The sequence below is a fragment of the Pipistrellus kuhlii genome, unplaced genomic scaffold, assembly GCF_014108245.1.
Source record: "Pipistrellus kuhlii isolate mPipKuh1 unplaced genomic scaffold, mPipKuh1.p scaffold_m20_p_3, whole genome shotgun sequence".
Lineage (NCBI taxonomy): Eukaryota > Metazoa > Chordata > Mammalia > Chiroptera > Vespertilionidae > Pipistrellus > Pipistrellus kuhlii.
Window position 1 is genome coordinate 150,363,324 of NW_023425529.1, and position 18,848 is coordinate 150,382,171.

General features: G+C 45.5%; 1 protein-coding gene across 3 annotated transcripts in view; it reads left to right on the forward strand.

Annotated features, from left to right (window-relative positions):
* The window catches only part of FARP1 (FERM, ARH/RhoGEF and pleckstrin domain protein 1), a 282,854-nt gene that overhangs the window by 44,788 nt on the left and 219,218 nt on the right, over positions 1-18,848 (forward strand). For all 3 annotated transcript variants that reach the window (XM_045588750.1, XM_045588749.1, XM_036456564.2), the window contains exon 2: positions 2,424-2,614. In XM_045588750.1, coding sequence (XP_045444706.1) covers positions 2,444-2,614 — 171 coding nt within the window. In that variant the 5' untranslated portion in view covers positions 2,424-2,443. The remainder of the gene's footprint in view (positions 1-2,423; positions 2,615-18,848) is intronic.

Below are 18,848 nucleotides of genomic sequence, written 5' to 3' on the forward strand. Positions count from 1 at the left end.
AGGGGCGGGGGAACACAATTCAGCAAATAACAGACCTCTTGGCTGGGCATGTTTGTTACTTATGCTTTTTTGTTTCTGTCTCCTGCACTTGCCTTCACTTTCACTGGTACAAGACAGACCCTGGACCCACAGTTCACAGCTCCACCTTCCCCCCCGCCCACTGTATGTCCTGTTATAACCCTAAACAGCATCCCTGATCAAACTCATCCCCCCTCGCCTGCTTCCTCCCCTCTGCCCTGATGTCAAACTTTCTGATCATTCTTACACTTTTATCTGCCCTCAGCAGCTAACCGATTACAGGTTCATTTTTCCACAGAAGTGGGTTTTACACAATCACCTTTTCATTCCCATTGCCGCTTGTCCAAGTTATCCCGTGAAGCGCAAATTGTTGCAGGAGCTTTGAAACTGGACACCCCCCGGCCCCTGCCATCCATCTCTCTGTTTGCACTTCTTAGTCTATATTACTTTCAGATTCATTTTTCAGAAGTTCTACTGTTGTGTTATTATTTCTACCCCAGTGGCTGGCTCCCTTCCACCCGCGGCGTAAAGACCATATTTCTCAACGAGGCATTTGAGGTTCGTTATAGTCTGATTCCAACCTATTTTCCAAATGCGTCTTTAACTCCTCAGCATTAATTCTCGCTCTTCTTCCCATATGTCGTCGTAAATCTGTCCCCTGGCCTGGTGGAGCCGTTGGCATTCCTGGCATGCCTTCTCCTTGTGCTCTAGGATTTCTGTTTCTTTTCAAGTATTACCCAACGTCTGAGACTAAGTTGAACTGAATCCCTACCTTCTCTTTGATGGAAGCCCTCACATCCCTTTAAAAATCAACACCACTTCATCTCACATTGAAGTCTCATTTCTTTGTGCTCGGTCACACTTAGGATATTGGCCGTGGTATAAATGTGCTGGCTCAGTGGTTGGCAAACTCATTAGTCAACAGAGCCAGATATCAATAGTACAGCGGTTGAAATTTCTTTTGAGAGCCAAATTTTTAAAACTTAAACTTCTTCTAACGCCACTTCTTCAAAACAGACGAGCCCAGGCCGTGGTATTTTGTGGAAGAGCCACACTCAAGGGGCCAAAGAGCCACATGTGGCTCACGAGCCGCAGTTTGCTGACCACAGTGCTGGCTGACTGGTCCAGACATCAGGCAGCCATTATTGAGCTCTGCTCTGTGCCAGGCAGTGAGGCCCCAAGAATCTTCAAGGTTTGGTTTCTGCTTTAGGGTGATGATGTCATGGGGGAAGTAAACAGGGACATGATGGTGGAATTGACTGCCCAGCGGAAGAAGCTTGGCTGGTTGTGAGCAAGAGCGGCAGCACCACCTGAGATCGGCCCAGGTGTCAGGGATGAGGCGTTTGAACTGAAGGTTAAAGCGATGGTAGAAGCTTCCAGGTGGAGAATGAGTGCCAAGCATTCAGCCAGAGAGAGCTACACGTACGATGGCCTGGAGCGAGACGGGCAAGAAAGGAGGAGTGGGGTTGTGGCACCAGAGAAGAGTGGACAGTTTGTGTTTTGTTTTTAGGAAAACGGCTCTTGATACTCTAGTCTGTGCTTAGAAAAGGGGGTGCAACATGGGAGGTAGGAAAGAAATGAATTAGGAGGTAATTGTTATAGAAACAAGCAGAAATCAAGAGAAAAGACCCTACATTATTTCACCCGTGTTTGTGTGAGTGTATGTTTCGTTTTCTCAACCAGATTATAAATTTGGGAGCCACAATGTATGTTTTATCTATTTATCTTTTAAAAAATATTTTATTGATTTTTTTACAGAGAGAAAGGGAGAGGGATAGAGAATTAGAAACATCGATGAGAGAGAAACATCAGTTAGCTGCCCCTACACATGCCCTATTGGAGATGTGCCTGCAACCAAGGTACATGCTCTTGACCGGAATCGAACCTGGGATCTTTCAGTCTGCATGCCGATACTCTATCCACTGAGCCAAACCAGTCAGGGCTATTTATCTTTTAATACTCACATTATTTAGTATGTTAGTGTGTCTGTAAAAGGTACTTAATGGATTCTGATGATATGGCTTAGGTTATATTCATTATCTTCCCGCCAGACTCAGAATGTATAAGAAGTAGTAGTGCCTATATTGAACACAATTGAATTTATGACACAAATAATGAAGAGCTTACCGTAAGAAGAGGAAAGGATGAAATATGTAAAAACATGCAGAAGAGTAAACCATGCACCTCTCTTTGCATGCCTTGAGTGGATAAGGTGACATGGTTAGGCAGTGGACTGAAGCCTCTCCCTGGGGGGTTGCTATGCGGAGAGGGGAGACCCTGGCGTGGTTTGGGGAAATTCCCAGGATGAAGAACGGACGACGACACGTGCTACTTACCAAGTGGCATAAATGAGTGTGAGTCTCCGCTCTGATTGATGTATTTCTCTTTCTCGCTGCTTCCTGCAGATATTATATGACCTTTCATCATGGGGGAAATAGAGCAGAAGCCAACTCCAGGATCGCGACTGGGGGCCCCAGAAAATTCAGGGATCAGCACCTTGGAACATGGACAGAAGCCGCCTCCAACACCTTCCGGAAAACTCATGTCCATCAAAATCCAAATGCTGGATGACACCCAGGAGGCGTTTGAAGTTCCAGTAAGTCGGGGAGTATCTGAACTCAAGCATGTGAGCAGCCTTCAGCATGGGGAGGTTCATCTCATGTTTCAGTGGCATGAGGTGTCAGGAAGAGGGTGTTGTGTATTCTGCATCTTCCTTTCCTTCCTCCATCCCCCCTCCCCAACACTCTCCTCTGACCCATTGTGGTTCTGAGCTGTCTGGTCTTTAGATTTATGCGTGAACTGCCTATATAGTGATGTCAGTGGGCACGTCACTTGAATTTTACTGACTTTCCAGATACAAATACATATATGTGCATGTATACGCATACGTATTATATCTGTTTGAATTGGAGAGAACTGGTGGTCTTGTGGCTGGATCTCGGTTTAATTTGCTTATCACAGGCACTTTCTCTGTGCGTGTGCGCGTGCGCGTGCCACTGCTCTAAGGTGCTGGTGAGAAAAATCCTAAGAGGATGGTCAGAGCCCTGCACGAGTGTTCTCGTTCAGAAGAGAAGTTGACGCCCATGTTTGTGGGTGGGGGTGGGATGCAGAGAAACCCTGACCCGCGCCCTCCGTGTGGCAGCTCTGGAATGGAAGAGCCGGTGTCTCGGGCAGAGCTGAGGTGCTGGGCGGTGCAGAAGAACCGCCAGCCTTGGTCTCTTCCACGGTTTTCCTCGGAGTCCCTGCCTCATCGCCCCCTGCCCCCCTCAGCCTTCTCCGGCCTCCTCCATACATGGAGCTCCTGCTGGCGGTGAGGGACCTGCCAGCCATGTACCGATGGAGGCCTTCTTGCTCCCAGGCTCGGAGAGCTCGGTGTGTGTGGCCACATCTCCAGGACTGCACTTTCCTCGAGAACCATTATCCCTTTTGTGGGTCTGAGTCCATGGAATTCTCAGCACACTTTGGATTTCTGTTCCCATGTTCTCTCTCGGGGACTAAGCACAACATCGCTGGGGGAAGAAAGTAGCTCTCGAATTCCAAACAGCCAACTTATAAACACACTTTGGGAACATAACCTGTTTTTAGAGTGGAGCTGATCCATCTATTATTCCTGTTGGTTAGAGCGGCTGAAATTTAAGTTTGGCATCCACGTCAGTAACCCATCATTTAATCATCTGCGTGACATGATTCACTAAATTATATCTATTTCAAAGAATATTCTCCAGAGCGTGTGAATTCTCATCGTCTCAGGGAAAGATGAGCCTCAGAATAGCTATGGGTAAAACCACCAAGTTATTGCACATCGCAGACAACCTTTGTGTCTTTCTGATGTTCTCGTTTTGAAATTCATATCTAGCAAGGCCTTGGGAGCAGCTTCGTATTTTGGTGAACAAACCTGTTGCTAATCTGCTGAAATTATAAAACTGAATTGAGGAGCGCACCTGCTAGCCTGTTAGAATTAGGCCTTTTAGAACGTGCGGCCTGCCCCTGCTTCTTCACCCCCCCCCCCCCCCCCCCCCCCCCCCGCTTACCCCCTCGCTGCCCCTCCCCCTTGCAACTTTTTCTCTGCATCGCCAGACTGGTTTGGTGAGGATTTAGTTTCAGTATTTCCTGTTTGGTTCTGTTAAGACTTCTGGGCCCAAGTCTGTAGCATCACATTCTATTAAATGGTGTTCCTGTATGTGGTTTGGACCCGGGAGCGATCAAATGCTGCTGCTGTGTGCACACACTACAGGAGGCATTATACTGTATTCAATTGCAGCTCTTCAGTTCCCTACACCGAAGAATGTCAAGACTCTTAGCTACCTACTGTTTAGGAATTCTGTAGGAGCTCTCTGAGAAATAGGAATAGAAATATGTTTTCACCTTTTAAAACTACATAACTTGACAATTTCTGGTGTCTGTGCTTTGTATTTGTAACTCCTCTGCCTGGAGGGAAACTTTTTCACCCTGCAACCCTTCACCCACAAACTCCTATGCACCCGCAAAGGCCCTGTCAGTTTTACCCAGATGCCAGCTCCTTGAGGTGGGGGCTGGAGCTTTTTCTTCACTCCTTCAGACCTGTTTGCTCATCCACCTATTAGGGTGGAGCCTGACTGCCTGGGTTCAAATCCCAGCTTCTCCTACTAACCTATTGATCACCTTGAACAGGCACTTAACCTCTTTGTATCTCGACTTTTCACCCATAAAATAAGGCTAATTATAAACCCTACCTTATTGTCTGAGAATAAAAGGAGTTGATGCAACTGAAGTGTTTGGAATGACTCTTGGCACATCCTGTTAGCCTAATACAAGAATGATTGGTGGCATCAATGTCCGTTTGCCACCTCACTGCTGGCTTCTTGGCAGGGACCTTATCTCATCTGTGGCACCCAGCGTAGCATCTGCTTTGTAGTAGGTGTTCACTAAGTGTTTGCTGACTGACGGTCGGAATGAGTTTATTTCACAAGTAGAATTAATTGTTTATTTTTCACATGCCTCACCCATTCATATCTTTTTTAAAAAATATATATTTTATTGACTTTTTACAGAGAGGAAGAGAGAGGGATAGAGAGTTAGAAACATCGATGAGAGAGAGTTGTCGGTCAGCTGCCTCTTGCACGCCCCCCATTGGGGATATGCCCGCAACCAAGGTACATGCCCTTGACCAGAATCGAACCCAGGACCTTTCAGTCCGCAGGCTGACGCTCTAGCCACTGAGCCAAACCGGTTTCGGCACCCATTCATATCTTGTTCTTATTTTTCTAGTTTGGTTAGAATGTTCCTTCTCAACTAGCGGGCAACAGATGTTTTCTACAAGTGCCTGCAGAAAGGCGGATATCAGCATTTTTATTGACTAAGCTGATTCTCAATTGCTACCTTATGCTCTTGAAGAACTGGAACAGCCAGCTGGAAGGCAGCAGGCTGCCTCGGTGACGCAGCCCCTGTGCTCGAGATGGAGGAGGGTGACATAGGATTGCAAGAGACCCCACAAGCTCCCCGTAACTGCTTTAAAAATTTTGCTCCAAAACTGGATGCTGTGAATTCATCAAGGCTCAGTGGCCCTGGAAGTGTTCCCGTGGCCCACATGTGACCCTCCTCTGATTGGGTGCCCCGAGAGGATGAATTCTTTTTGCTCACTCACATTTGCCACACAGATGAGCAGGGCACATGGCCAGAAGTCATTGCAGTGTCCCTTTGGGAACATTCTTCTCTGAACCATTTTTTTTCTCCTTGGGGATTGAATTTCCTGGGCCTTTTCCTGTGACATTTATTGTACACCATGAATATGGGCAAAGTAGTCATTGTAAATGCAAATTCCCTAAATATTTCCTGGCGCAGATAACCAATACTCTCCAAGATTGCCTCCCTGGCTATTTATAGCCTTTAAAAATTATTTAAGAGTTTAACCTTTTCAGAGGCCTCGGCTGTGAGCGTCAGACTTTCCGCTCCGTAGCTAGTTTTACCACTGCCTCAGCTCTTGAACGTGGGCAGTCTTTTTAGGTATTTCCTTCTGCAGAGTTGAAAGGTCGAAAACAAGACCTATAGAGAGTCGGTTCTTTCTCAGCATTATATCATCTTTATGTGGAAAAAGCTGTGCAAATAAGCCTCACCCTGTGGTTTACGACATACGCAGCTTCCTCTTCCAGCCAGAGGTTATAAAACCAACGGACTCTTGAGGGTCTGAAAGGGTTAATGGCGCCCCTTCCACTCCCCCCACCAGTATCCTCACCCCTGAAGGTCCCTGAGAAGGTTTTGTGTGTCCTGTCCTCATGACCCTGCCGGTAAACAAACACGCTTTCTCCTGACGTTTTTAGGATAAGCAGATGGTTTCTTCCCCGAGTGTTTATTCAGTGTGTGTGTTTTCATTAGCAAGATCACTCTCGGAAGAGCCAAGAAGAGCCGAGGAAATAAAACCAAGCCATCTTGCTTCTCTTGAGTAGCCGGGGTGAGAATGGCTGGGAAAGATGCTCATCGGTGCCCAGGAGACCCCTAGTCCTTGTTGAGGAGGGAGCAGGCGTGAGAGGTGGAGGCAGTGAGAGGTGGAGGCGGGTGGAAAATGGTACCACCATGCTAATTGTGGCAGGAAAGACTCAGCGGTCAACCATGGCCATCTCAGGAAGCAGTCACTGTGCCTTTTTTGTAGTTGTGTCTTGTTAGCACTTTACTCTGATGCTTTTATAGCTTCCAGCTGCCTGAGGGTAAATTACGGACTTCTGAGTTGGGGAGGTCGGGAGAGCACAGGGAGACCTCATTTAGGTCTGCAGTTGATGGCTCAGATTCTTGAGCTGCTTTCATTGTATTATTATTATTTTTTAATATATATATATATATATATATATATATATATATATATATATTTATTGATTTTTTACGGAGTGGAAGAGAGAAGGCTAGAGAGTTAGAAACATTGATGAGAGAGAGTCATCGATCAGCTGCCTTCTGCGCGCACGCACAGACACACACACACACACACACACACACACACACACACACCCGGGATGTGTTTGCAACCAAGGTACCTGCCCTTAACCGGAATCGAACCTGGGACCTTTCAGTCCGCAGGCCGACTACGACGACGCTCTATCCACTGAGCCAAACCTGTTTCGGCGAGCTGCTTTCATTGTTATCAACACCACTTTCCTGGGTGTTTTCCCTCCTGCATGAGCACCTCATGCCAGGAAATTATTTTCTTTGTTTACGAGCGTATTTTCGGCTTCCCGCAGGGAGTGTGAGTTCTTTGTTGGGCAAGGCCTCTTCCGTTCTTGTTTATCGTTGGATCCGACACCTGAGCAGGGCCTGGACCCAGCACATACTCCCTACCTGTGACCGACCCACACCTGTGTTCGGTCATTGAATGCACACATTATGAGAAATGCTTCATGCTGCCTTCTCCTCGAGGTGAGGGAACCCCTGGGAAAAGCTTTGAGTCACCTCCTCACATTTGCAAAGTTAAGGTAGGGCTGGGATTGGAACTCGGCCCGCATGACCGCAGCACCATCTGCCTTCCCTGCACTGGGAGCCACCTCATAAGATTCCTGGGCTTCCGCTGCCTCTCCCCATTGGGTCTTTGCATACATGCCTCCTGCAGCTCCCCAGGGGAGGTCACCACGTTCTTCCCTTCCTGCTGCTCTGGGTCTGTCCCCTCCTAAGCACCACTCATCCTCTACTTCTAACAAATCAAAATGCCCCAAACTGTCCAGGCCTCCCCCCAACCCTGGCTCTTATTGGGGGCTTACCTTTCTCTTCTGCAGTACTAACTGTCCGTACCTCTAATTAGACTTTGAGTCACCATCCCGAATCTTGCTTTTCTCCCTAATTAGTTCCTTTATGTATTTCTCTGCTGAGATTTCGTTGGCTCATCTGCAAAAAGAGGTGTTTGGTCCAGATGACATTCAAGGTTTTTTTTTCTTCCTTTTTTTTGGAAGTTGGGAACCCTGTGTTGACATGTTCTTTTTAAAATATATTTTTATTGATTTCAGAGAGGAAGGGAGAGGAAGAGAGAGAGAGAAACATCAATGATGAGAGAGAATCATTGACCAATGCTTCCTATATGCCCCACACTGGGGATTGAGCCTGCACCTCGAGCATGTATCCAGACTGGGAATCGAACTGGGACCTCCTGGTTTATAGGTTGATACTCAACCACTGAACCATACTGGCCAACTCTGTGTTGACATTTTTTGTTGATGCATTACTTAATTCTTCCATGGCTGGGTTTGTAAATTCCTCCGGCAGATGGTAAACTGAAAAAAGGTATTTTTATTTTTTAAAAATATATTTTATTGATTTTTTACAGAGAGGAAGGGAGAGGGAGAGAGAATTAGAAACATCGATCAGAGAGAAACATCGATCAGCTGCCTCCTGCACACCCCCAATGGGATGTGCCTGCAACCAAGGTACATGCCCTTGACTGGAATCGAACCTGGGACCCTTGAGTCCACAGGCCGACACTCCACCCTCTGAGCAGCACCGCTTAGGGCCAGAAAAAGTATTTTTAATCAATAACCTCTCGCTTCCACCTTCCAAAGCCTGATTAGACACAGTAGTTACGTGTACCTGGTAAGTGCTAGAAAGAATAGTGGTGAGGATGAGTCGGTATGCTATGGTTTATACACTGAGTGGCCAGATAATTATGATCTCTGAATGCATAATAACCTGGCCACTCAGTGTATATCCTATATAATAAAAGTCTAATATGCAAATTGTCCCCTCGACCAGGAGTTCTACCAGCAGGAAGGCCGGCCAACTGCCCATGTCCCCTCCCCCTGGCCAGGCTGGCCGGACCCCACCCATGCACGAATTCCTGCACCGCATTCAGAGATCATCATAATCTGGCCACTCAGTGTATATCATATGCTTCTTATGGGCATCAGGAAATGTGAAGACTTAATTTGTCTGTGTGGAGGGGAGAGGGTCACTTACTTAAACCTCACTGAACTAAATTGGACCAAACTACCTGCCATTTAAACATTGGGAGAGAGCAGACTGACAGAACTTAGTATTTTCTAGAAATCACAGTAGTAGTAGTAAATAAACAGGTCTAAGACAGTACCTGAAATTTTAAGAGAAGTAATTATCTTGCGTGTCATAATAGAGTCTGCAAAGGTTTTTACTTGGGGCAAACTTGCCTCCACTCTCTCTGAGACCTAATTAGGAGTCTCCTACAGTCAGCCCTTCAATGATGAAACATTTATTTCATTTTCTTGCCGTTTGAAATGCAGCAGTCACTTAATTTCTTTAATCGTCAGTGAAACCTGGGCTTGACATCAATTGAGAGCCTGTTCTTCAAGGGCTTGGCGATTCCAATTCCGGGGAAGGCCTCCGTGGCTGTGGAATTCTCAAGCTGTCTGCTGCGGTGTGAGCTCAGGGAGAGGGCAAGCAGGAGGGGTCTTTTCTGAAACGCTCTGTGTGTGTTTGACCTCAGGCAAAGCCGAGGCTCTGCTTTGAGCTGGACTTGTGCTCACTCCGAGCAACTGTGTCTTTAGAAAGTCTCCTTCCTTTTCGTTGTCTTGTTTATTTTGAATGACTTATGTATTCCTTTTTAAATTTTATTTCAGCCATCCTGGGGGAGTGTGCCCTCGTTGATAAGACGCTGAAAGTCTTCTCCCCTTGTTCCCAAAGAGGCGAGATGTACATTTTAAACACAGGTCTTGCTTCTCACTCCCCTTGAGATTACCAGTCTCTAGCCGTGGGCTTGTCCCCTCCAGATGACCTGATGATAGTGATATTACTGTGTTTCCCCGAAAATAAGACATCCTCCGAAAATAAGACCTACTTACAGATTTCCTTCTGAGTGAAATATAAGGCATCCCTGAAAATAAGCCCCCCCTAGGCTAAACATGAGAGATTTGGTCCACTGATTTGAAAGAAATGGAGTCACAAGAAATTCACCAGGAAATTCAGGAATTAGATTGTTATGATGATGTTCCAGAAGATGATGACATGATTGTCATTGAATAAGAGTCAATTCTTGATACTGTAGGATTCACAGTTTGTCTGATTTTTGTTGACAACTACCGTACTACCGTACCGTATACAGGTAATAAATTTCCTTTATTTTCATTTAACAATAAATGTGTGCCGTATTCTTCTTCATGGAAAAATAAGCCATCCCCTGAAAATAAGACCTAGCGCATCTTTGGGAGCAAAAATTAATATAAGACACTGTCTTATTTTGGGGGAAACAGGGTAGAAGGTAGATATGAGTTCCAGGTCTACTTTTTTTCCTTTCTTTTTTTTAAAAAATTAAATTTATTGGGAGGAGCAGTGGTGAATCACTAAGTGTCAGGTGTACAGTTCTGTAATACATCTTCTGCACATTGCATTGTGTGCTCACCACCCAAAGTCTAGTCTGACCTTGCACGAAACGCACTTAAGAGGAGGTGATGGGTGTGGTGGTGAGACCTAAATAAAATCTAATTGGCCACTTAAAATCAGAAGGAGACGTGTGTACCCAGCGCTGTATTCACTGCCTCCTAAGCAGGTCCGGTTTAAACCAGAATGGGGAGAAGGAATTTCACAAGTTCACTCAGCTTTTCAAAAATAAGTCAGCATCTCTTTCCCCTTATCAGTGTTGCTTTTGGCTCCTTTTAGGAGCAGAGTTTCTGAAACCGTATTTTTGTGTCCACTCTGCTTTGCGTAGCCCCTTCTGACTTTTATTTCACTTGAATGATAAATGGTGCTGTCTGGGCCTGGCCTCATGAGGGTACATTTAAAAGCTATTTTAATAGATTAAAACTTTTTTCATAAATCATTTCGGCTCAGTACTGTTTGCCTTCCTTGCGAACTCCTTAGAAGCGGAGAGCAGAATTGAAACGTTGGCCCGGAATGCTTGTGTGTGCCCCTTTCAACTCTGGTCGCTTGTGATCAAAGCCATCTCTGGAGCCCTGAGCTGATGGCAGGAGTTCTCCAACAGCTGTTTGCTATTTTCTCCCCGAAAAAAAAAAAAAGAATCACTCAGTAGAACCTAATAAATAAAGAGAATACACCGTCATTGAGAGGGTCTGTATCTGACGTTACAGGGGCCAATTTCCTGAGAAAATGTAGGGAGTCGGAGAAACTGCTTTGTTTCTCCTTTTTTCTTTTCTTTCCAAGAAAATATATTTTTATTGATTTCAGAGGAGAAGGGAGAGGCGGGGAGAGAGAGAGAAACATCAATGATGAGAGAAAATCAACAATTGGTTGCCTCCTACACGGCCCCTACTGGGGATCGAGCCCACAACCTGGGCATGTGCCCTTAACTGGAATCCAACCCAGGACCCTTCAGTCTGCAGGCCACTGGTCTATCCACTGAGCTAAACCAGCTAGGGCTTTTCTCCTCTCTTTTAAATGGAGATACAATTAAATGTTAAAGGGAAAAGTGTAGGATCTTGGATCCTGGCTTCATTGCTTATTAGCTTTGTGGTTCTAGATGAATAGATAACCATTCACAATCTAGTTCCTTGTCTCTAACTAAGGAGACTTCATAGATACCTTCTGTACAAACACTTTGCAGAGTTCTGAATACATATTAAGTTCTTATTAAAGTTAGTCCTTTTCTTTCGTTCTAAGCATTAGGTTCATCATTGTTCTTTATCAGAATGGGGGTCCTACTTTTATTGTAGACCAGTGGCTGGCAAACCATGGCTCATGAGCCACATGCGGCTCTTTGGCCTCTTGATTGTGGCTCTTCCACAAAATACCATGTGCGGGTGTGCACGTACAGTGCTATTGAAACTTCGTGGCCCATGCGCAGAAGTTGTTTTTTGGCTCTCAAAAGAAATTTCAGTCGTTGTACTGTTGATATTTGGCTCTGTTGACAAATGAGTTTGCTGACCACTAGGGTAGATGAAATGGAAAGAAGAAGCATGTGAAAACACGTTAAAATAAAAAATTGCATGCTTATGTCAAGTGGGGTAATCCTCCTCCCCTCCCCCCGGCTCTTTGTTAGTCTCACATTAGATGTGTGCTTTCTTTGGAGGCTTTAAGAATGAAGTGACCCTTTGATAATGCCTATGAGTTCTCACTTTCTGGCAAGCACATTTACTTCCTTTTTTAAAACAACTAACAACAACATATCTTTAGCTTCTCTGAGTTTTAGTTAGGTTAGCTTTGAAATTGAGGGATGGCCCTGGCCAGGTGTTCACTTGTTTGAAGCATTGTCTCATACACCAAGGTTTTGGGATTGATTCCTGGTCTGGGCACATACAGGAGGCAACCAATCAAAGATTTTCTCTCACATCATTGTTTGTCTTTCTCTCTCCCTTCCTCCCCCCATTCCTTCCTCTCTCTCTAAAAATCGATAAGACATATCCTTGGGTGAGGATAAAATAAAATCGAGGGGTGTTCTTTTAGCTTATAATTTTTATGTGTATTTTTGCTTTGTGCTGAGTTCTTGGTCTCTGTTTACCTGGCCCAGAGCACCTCCATTTTCTTGAGCAGGGATTTTCCTAGTAGATCCTTGCTTCCATCTAGCAGAGACTGGACATTGGTTTCAGACCCTCTGGGTCAGCTCTCACGGCATGGACTCTGTGGGCCCGGGTGAGGCAAGGCCTTGCTGGTTAGACAGCTCCTGTATGAATGTCGGTCTGAAACATATTGACATACAAATCAGACTGAGTTTTAAATGATTAGATTTATTTAATGATTCACTTATTTGTTGAACATTTGATTTGGATATCATGGTTTTAACTCCTGTGAAAAATATGGAGTGATTTAACCAAGTTGGGATCGTCTGTAACTAAAATGATTGTGCAAACGAATGATTCTAAAAGTCTTTATTACTTTTATAACTGTGAGAGTTTTGCAGGTTTATCTCTCATTTGTATAAACAGGAAGTTAGCCTAGATACCCACAATGGGATTCTGTGGCTCTGGTGTTATTTTTTGGAATGTGATCTTGGAAACATGATATGAGTTCCACACATGCTTATGGACACACGAGGCAAGGTGCTTGCTGGTGATAAGAAAATGAATTAAAAAAATAATTGCCCTTTTTAAAGCCCCTTTGCTATGTGTCAGACATTGTGCAACGTCTGTGCCTTCGCTGTCTCACTGATGGCTGACCAGTGGCCCTAGGAGGTAGGCATGGTTGACCCGGATGAGGCTTACAGGACATAAGGGACTTGGGCTAGGTCCTAGAGCTGGGGACAAGGAGCCTCTGGGTCCTGGCCCAGCACCTCTCCACTTACACTCTGCTTTCCTGCTGTCAGATGATGCTGGGCTACGAGGACTCATTAGAGAGGATAACCCAGCGTGTCAGGCATGCTGTTCCCGGAGACAGATGCCAGTGACAGGCTCTCCTAAGTGGGTAGGATATTGATCAGGGCTGAGTCTGCAGGAGGCCCACCCAGCAAACAGAGAGGACTTGCCATGTCCTATAAGCAGGGAGACTGATAAGGGCCTCAGACGGATTGCCAGGCACTGACAGACACAGGAGAAGCGGAGAAGGTAGAATTTCCGGGACTTGGCAGCCGGTGGGAAGGGAGCACCCAGAGTGTGGAGGACGGAGGCAGTCCTTAGGCTCAGCACCTAGGAGCGCTCCGCTGTCCCCGAGGGCTGGAAGTCAGCTGGCACGGGCCTGTCCGTGACAACTGTTGTACTAGACATAATGTCTCCCTTCCCTTGACGGGAAATGCGCGCTGCTGATGTTGCTAATAAAAGGCATTGCCTTATGTTAATCACAAAGGGGAATCTGTGGCTCAGTGAGGAACCTCCAGAGTCATAGTGATTATGTAAATTGTACAGACTGCAAGTATCAAGTGGAGGTTGATTGCTTGGTTTTCATTTATATAATAAAATTATATTTACTCTTTGCATTTCAATTTCCTTGTCAACTAGAAGCTACTTGCCATACCTAACCGAAAGCCAGGCTGGGAAACACTTGAACAGGATCTTCAACAGATTCTTTTTTTTTTTTTTTTTAATATATTTTATTGATTTTTTACAGAGAGGAGGAGAGAGGGATAGAGAGCTAGAAACGTCGATGAGAGAGAAACATCGACCAGCTGCCTCTTGCACATCCCCTACCGGGGATGTGCCCGCAACCAAGGTACATGCCCTTGACCGGAATCGAACCCGGGACCTTTCAGTCCGCAGACCGACGCTCTACCACTGAGCCAAACCGGCCTTGGCTTCAACAGATTCTTTTCTTTTCTTTCTTTTTTTTAAAATGGCAAGCTTTTTTTAAAAAAAATATTTCATTGATTTTTTACAGAGAGGAAGAGAGAGGGATAGAGAGTTAGAAACATCGATGAGAGAGAATCATCGATCAGCTCCCTCTTGCAACCCCCCCCCCCCCCCCCCCCACACACACACACACACACTGGGGTTGTGCTGACAACCAAGGTACATGCCCTTGACCAGAATCAAACCCGGGACCCTTCAGTCCGCAGGCTGACGCTCTATCCACTGAGCCAAACCGGTTTTGGCTTCAACAGACTCTTTTCAAAATCATTGCCAAGGATAGGGGTGATTGCTCTCATTAGCTTGTTTAATTTTGATGCAACTGAAGAGGTGAACTGTAAGATGCCTTTGGCTACCGTGCAGTCTTCCAGTGGGTTGTTGTCCGAATGGGCTTCTGTCAGCAAACAGAACTCAAATGCTCAAGGACCTTTAATCTAGACATAAGACTGAATGTCTCATGCATTGGAAAACAAGACCAAAGAGCCAAAGAGCATTCGTTATTAGGGTATGACAGCAATACCCTACTCATTGTTAAAATCTGTATTCGTTTCCTAGGGCTGCAAAGTACCACAGATTGGGGGACTTAAACAACAGAAATTTATCCTCTTAAAAGTTCTGGAGGCTCCAAGTGTGGGGTTGGTCTCTTCTGAGGGAGAATCTGTCCTATGCCTCCCTCCTACCTTCTGGTGGTTTGCGGGCAGTCTCTGGTATTGTTGGCTAGTAGACTCTGCCCCAATCTCTGCCTTCCTCTTGCCATGGTGTTCTTCCTATGTGGGTGTCTCCAAATTTCCCTATTTTATAAGAACATCGGTCCAGTTGAATTAGGGCTCACCCTAATGACCTCATTTTAACTTAATTAAATCTGTAAAGAGCCTATTTCCAAAATAAGGTCACATTCTGAAGTTCTGGAGGTTAGGACTTCAGTGCATGAATTTGGGGGACACATTTCAACCCCCAACAGAAGCATGTTCAGCACTGTAAGAAAAGAACATATGTTCTCAACACAACTCTTTAAAATAAAGCAATTTAGTCTTGGTTCTCGCAAATTTTAAAGAAAGATTTCCTTTGTAATATTTTTTTTTTTTGGAGGGGTACACACGTCTATCTGGTAGATAACTTAAAGAATCCCTTAATTCCAAACTCTGAGTATGTAGAAGGACAGAAGTAAGACATAAAAGGCATGTGTGACTGATTGTCTCAGGGGACACTGGGATGTGATAGATGTCCAGTAGTCAATACTTAGTGACATTTCAATGAAAGCTCATGCCTGGTGTTTGCAATCTTCTTCCAGTGCTGGTGTTGAGTTGGTTTTCTGACTAACCTGCCTCTGTATCTTGTTCCTCCCATTACACCTACCCGTTAGCCTCATAGTGATGTCCATGTTCTTCTCCCAGGCCTCAGGGACCCCGTGCTGTCTGTTTAAATCTCAGCGAATTAGCTTTTGGGGTCCTCATCCTTCGTCGGCACCTCAGGTCCTCCCTTCCTTGCTGTGATTCTGGCAGCAGCCACAGCGCCTTCCTTCTTGGCCGCTGCACCCAGGCAGTTAAGAGCTGTTGGAAAAAATTACACTACTGTGGAGTTGTGGCCGCTGTAAATTTACACACTCAGATCTCACCTGGTCCTCAGAGCTGCCTGGCTGCCATAAAAGAGAGCCCCTGGCCTCTACTTTCCTGAGGCTGTTGTAGACCTCCTGGACCTTGCAAGTCCCCTCACTCCTGTGACCCCCTCCAGTGAGATTCATGGCAAGAAGCACGTGACACCCAGAAGGTTTTACATGGAAATAATTCACCGACAGGACAATTCATAGATGTGTGGACAGGAAGACTCTGGGAAGCAGTAAGGGACAATGAAGCAGCTGTGGACAAAGACCACAGCAGGGCCAGGACGGAACCAGAGGAGGCGGGTGATGAGCACCCATCGGTGCCTCTTATCGCTGATCCCAACCAGAGCCAAAGTGGGTGGTGTGGAGAGGTGAGCCAGCTGGAGCAGAGAGAGAGCAGCCAGGGCACCTCTGTCTTAGGAGATGATCGAGACTCCTACCGCACAGAGAATCGAGGCCTCCCTCGTGGCTCCATCAAGGTCCGACCTCTAAAACTCAAGCTTGTCTGCCTCTCCTGCCTTCATTTCTGTCCCCGCAGTCTCAGGTGATGTGTTCGCCTTTACACCACTGACCCGCCATCCTTCGTCCCCTCTCCTGTAGGTCATTGTTTCACACGTAGGCACCAGGTACCTTTTCTTCACATGTGAGTTCTGTGACTCATGGACATGCTTTTATGCAATTCACAGCAGTTCTATCAGTAGGATCCAGATGATGAAGAAAAATAAATCACACAACCTAGAATGAATTATGTAAGTGAGTTGAAACATATACTGAATATATGAGTTAGCCATCTTACCATCCCTTAGCCTGATGTAATTATTTTTCTAAGTACCAAGGGGACATGTTTTATTAGAGCTGGAAGGTCTGGTTTCGTCGTACAGCACAGTGGGAGAATGACTTGTCCCGTATTAATTGGGTTTCAGTTGTGTTTAATAGCTCATCATTTCACTGTGTGACTGGAGTTCCCGTGGCTGGCCCCGTGACGCAGCGCTCAGTCTCCTGGTGTGTGGAGCTCTCACCCATTATTCACATCCGAAGAGGAAAACCTTCATTCTAGGCAGAGTCTTGGCGTTTCCTAACTTTCGGAGCCCCTAAGGAAAAAAGATGGTCTTCTTCCCCCCCCCCCCTTTCCATTCCAAAGTCGGTTTCCTAAGGTGGGCTTTTCCGTGAGTACCCACTGCTGCCTCGCTTCTGTTTTAAAGCTCCTGAGAGGTACATGGGTCGTAGAAAATAAAGCCCTAATTTCCTCTAGAAAACTGGTTCAACAGAAACCGAGACACTGCCAGCAGCCCTCTGGCGTCCTGCCAATCAGGGCCATTCAGAGAGAGGTTTTATGTGGGTACAAGTACCATTGCTTCGTCTCCAACTTCTTTCTGCCTTCTGCCCGGCTCCAAAAATGCTTGACTAAGGTTCCTGGGGTGTCGGTTTTGTTTTTGGTCGTTGTTGGTGGAACACAAGGTACTTGACTAAAGCAAGCCCGTTTTCTCTGTGCTCTGTACGCCCATGAACCTCCGGGGCAGTCAGTGATGTTTGTAAGTCCTACTGGCACCGCGTTCTGCTGTAGCATCAAGGTGACACTTCAGTGGCAGTCTTGTTTCCTGCCTATTTCTTCACTTAATGATGCAATTTGACATTTGTTTAAATATAGGTATTCATTGGTAGGGCTACTGTAACAATGAACCACAGTTGGGGCAGCTTAAATAGCAGAAATCTATTGTCTCGCAGTTCTAAAGGCTGGAAGTCTGAGATCAAGGTGTAGGCAGGGTTGGTTCCTCTGAGGCTGTGAGGGAGACTCTGCTCCAGGCCTCTCCCCAGCTTCTGGTGCTTTGCTGACAATCTTGGATGTTCCTTAGCTTGTAGATGCATCTCTGCCAATCTCTGCCTTCCTCTTCATATGACATTCCCTCTCTGTGTGTATGTATCTCCCTGTTTCTCCAATCATTATTGGTTAAGGGCCCATTTTAATGACCGCATCTTACTTGATCATCTGCAGACATCCTCCTTCCAAATATGGTCTCTGGTGACAGGGGCTTAGGACTTCAATGTATGAATTGTGGGGGAGACAATTCAACCCAAACATAGCAACTTACACTGTTTGGCTTCCTTATGAAAGAAACATCTTTTGAGAAATGGTTGGGCCATTTGCCACTGTGCCTTGTAGCTGCGCCACTTCTGTATCTGGTTTTCTGCTCTGGTTCCCTTGGAACACAATGGAGAATGGGACTTTTCCCAGTACGTGGAAGAGACCTTCAGCTCTCCACACTTGTAAATCACACACATGTGTAATTAAAACGAGACCTGTAGTATGGACAGCCGTATTAGATGAGAAACCTTGGCTATTTCAACGAAGTGAACTGTAGGAGTAGGTTGATTTTGACTAATTTCCTTCCTCCTCCAGAAATTTTCACTGAGTCAGTAATGGGAGAGTCACTGTGTAGGACCTCCTACTGCCATCCTATTGCATTTCTAATGTCCTTCACTCTGATTCTGGGAAATAGCTGTTCCTTTGATGTGTTAGTTGGGGTTGAAAAAAAAAATAAGCCTCACTGTTACCCTAGAATTCTCTTAGTCTTTGGGCAGTTGTACCTGCTCCAATGATCATCTAATGGCTCATGAATCATTAGAGAAATGCAAATTAAAATTGCAATAAGGTATCACCTCCCACCCATTAGGTCAGCTGTTATAAAAAAAACAAACAAACAACGGAATATAACAAGTGTTGGTGAGGTTGTAGAGAAATTAAAACCCTTGTGCCCCATTGGCGGTAATGTAAAATGACAGCCTCTATGGAAAATATTATGGTGGTGTCTCCAAAAATTAAACATATCAGGTCTAGTAATAATTAATGTCGTTTTTAAACATTCGTTTAAAATCTTGCTTGGTGTTGACTTGTATTGACATAACCTTTAAACACGTGGTATCTACAGAACGTGTGAAGTGCAATTAACAAGTTTTGCTTGAAAAAGTTTGTGTTTGGTTTGGTTTTTGTTGCAAAACTAGGGCTAAGAAGATGGCGGATGAAGAGCATATTCGGCACTGCATGCTTTACGAGTTCCAATTAGGAAGAAAAGCAAGTGAGGCTGCAA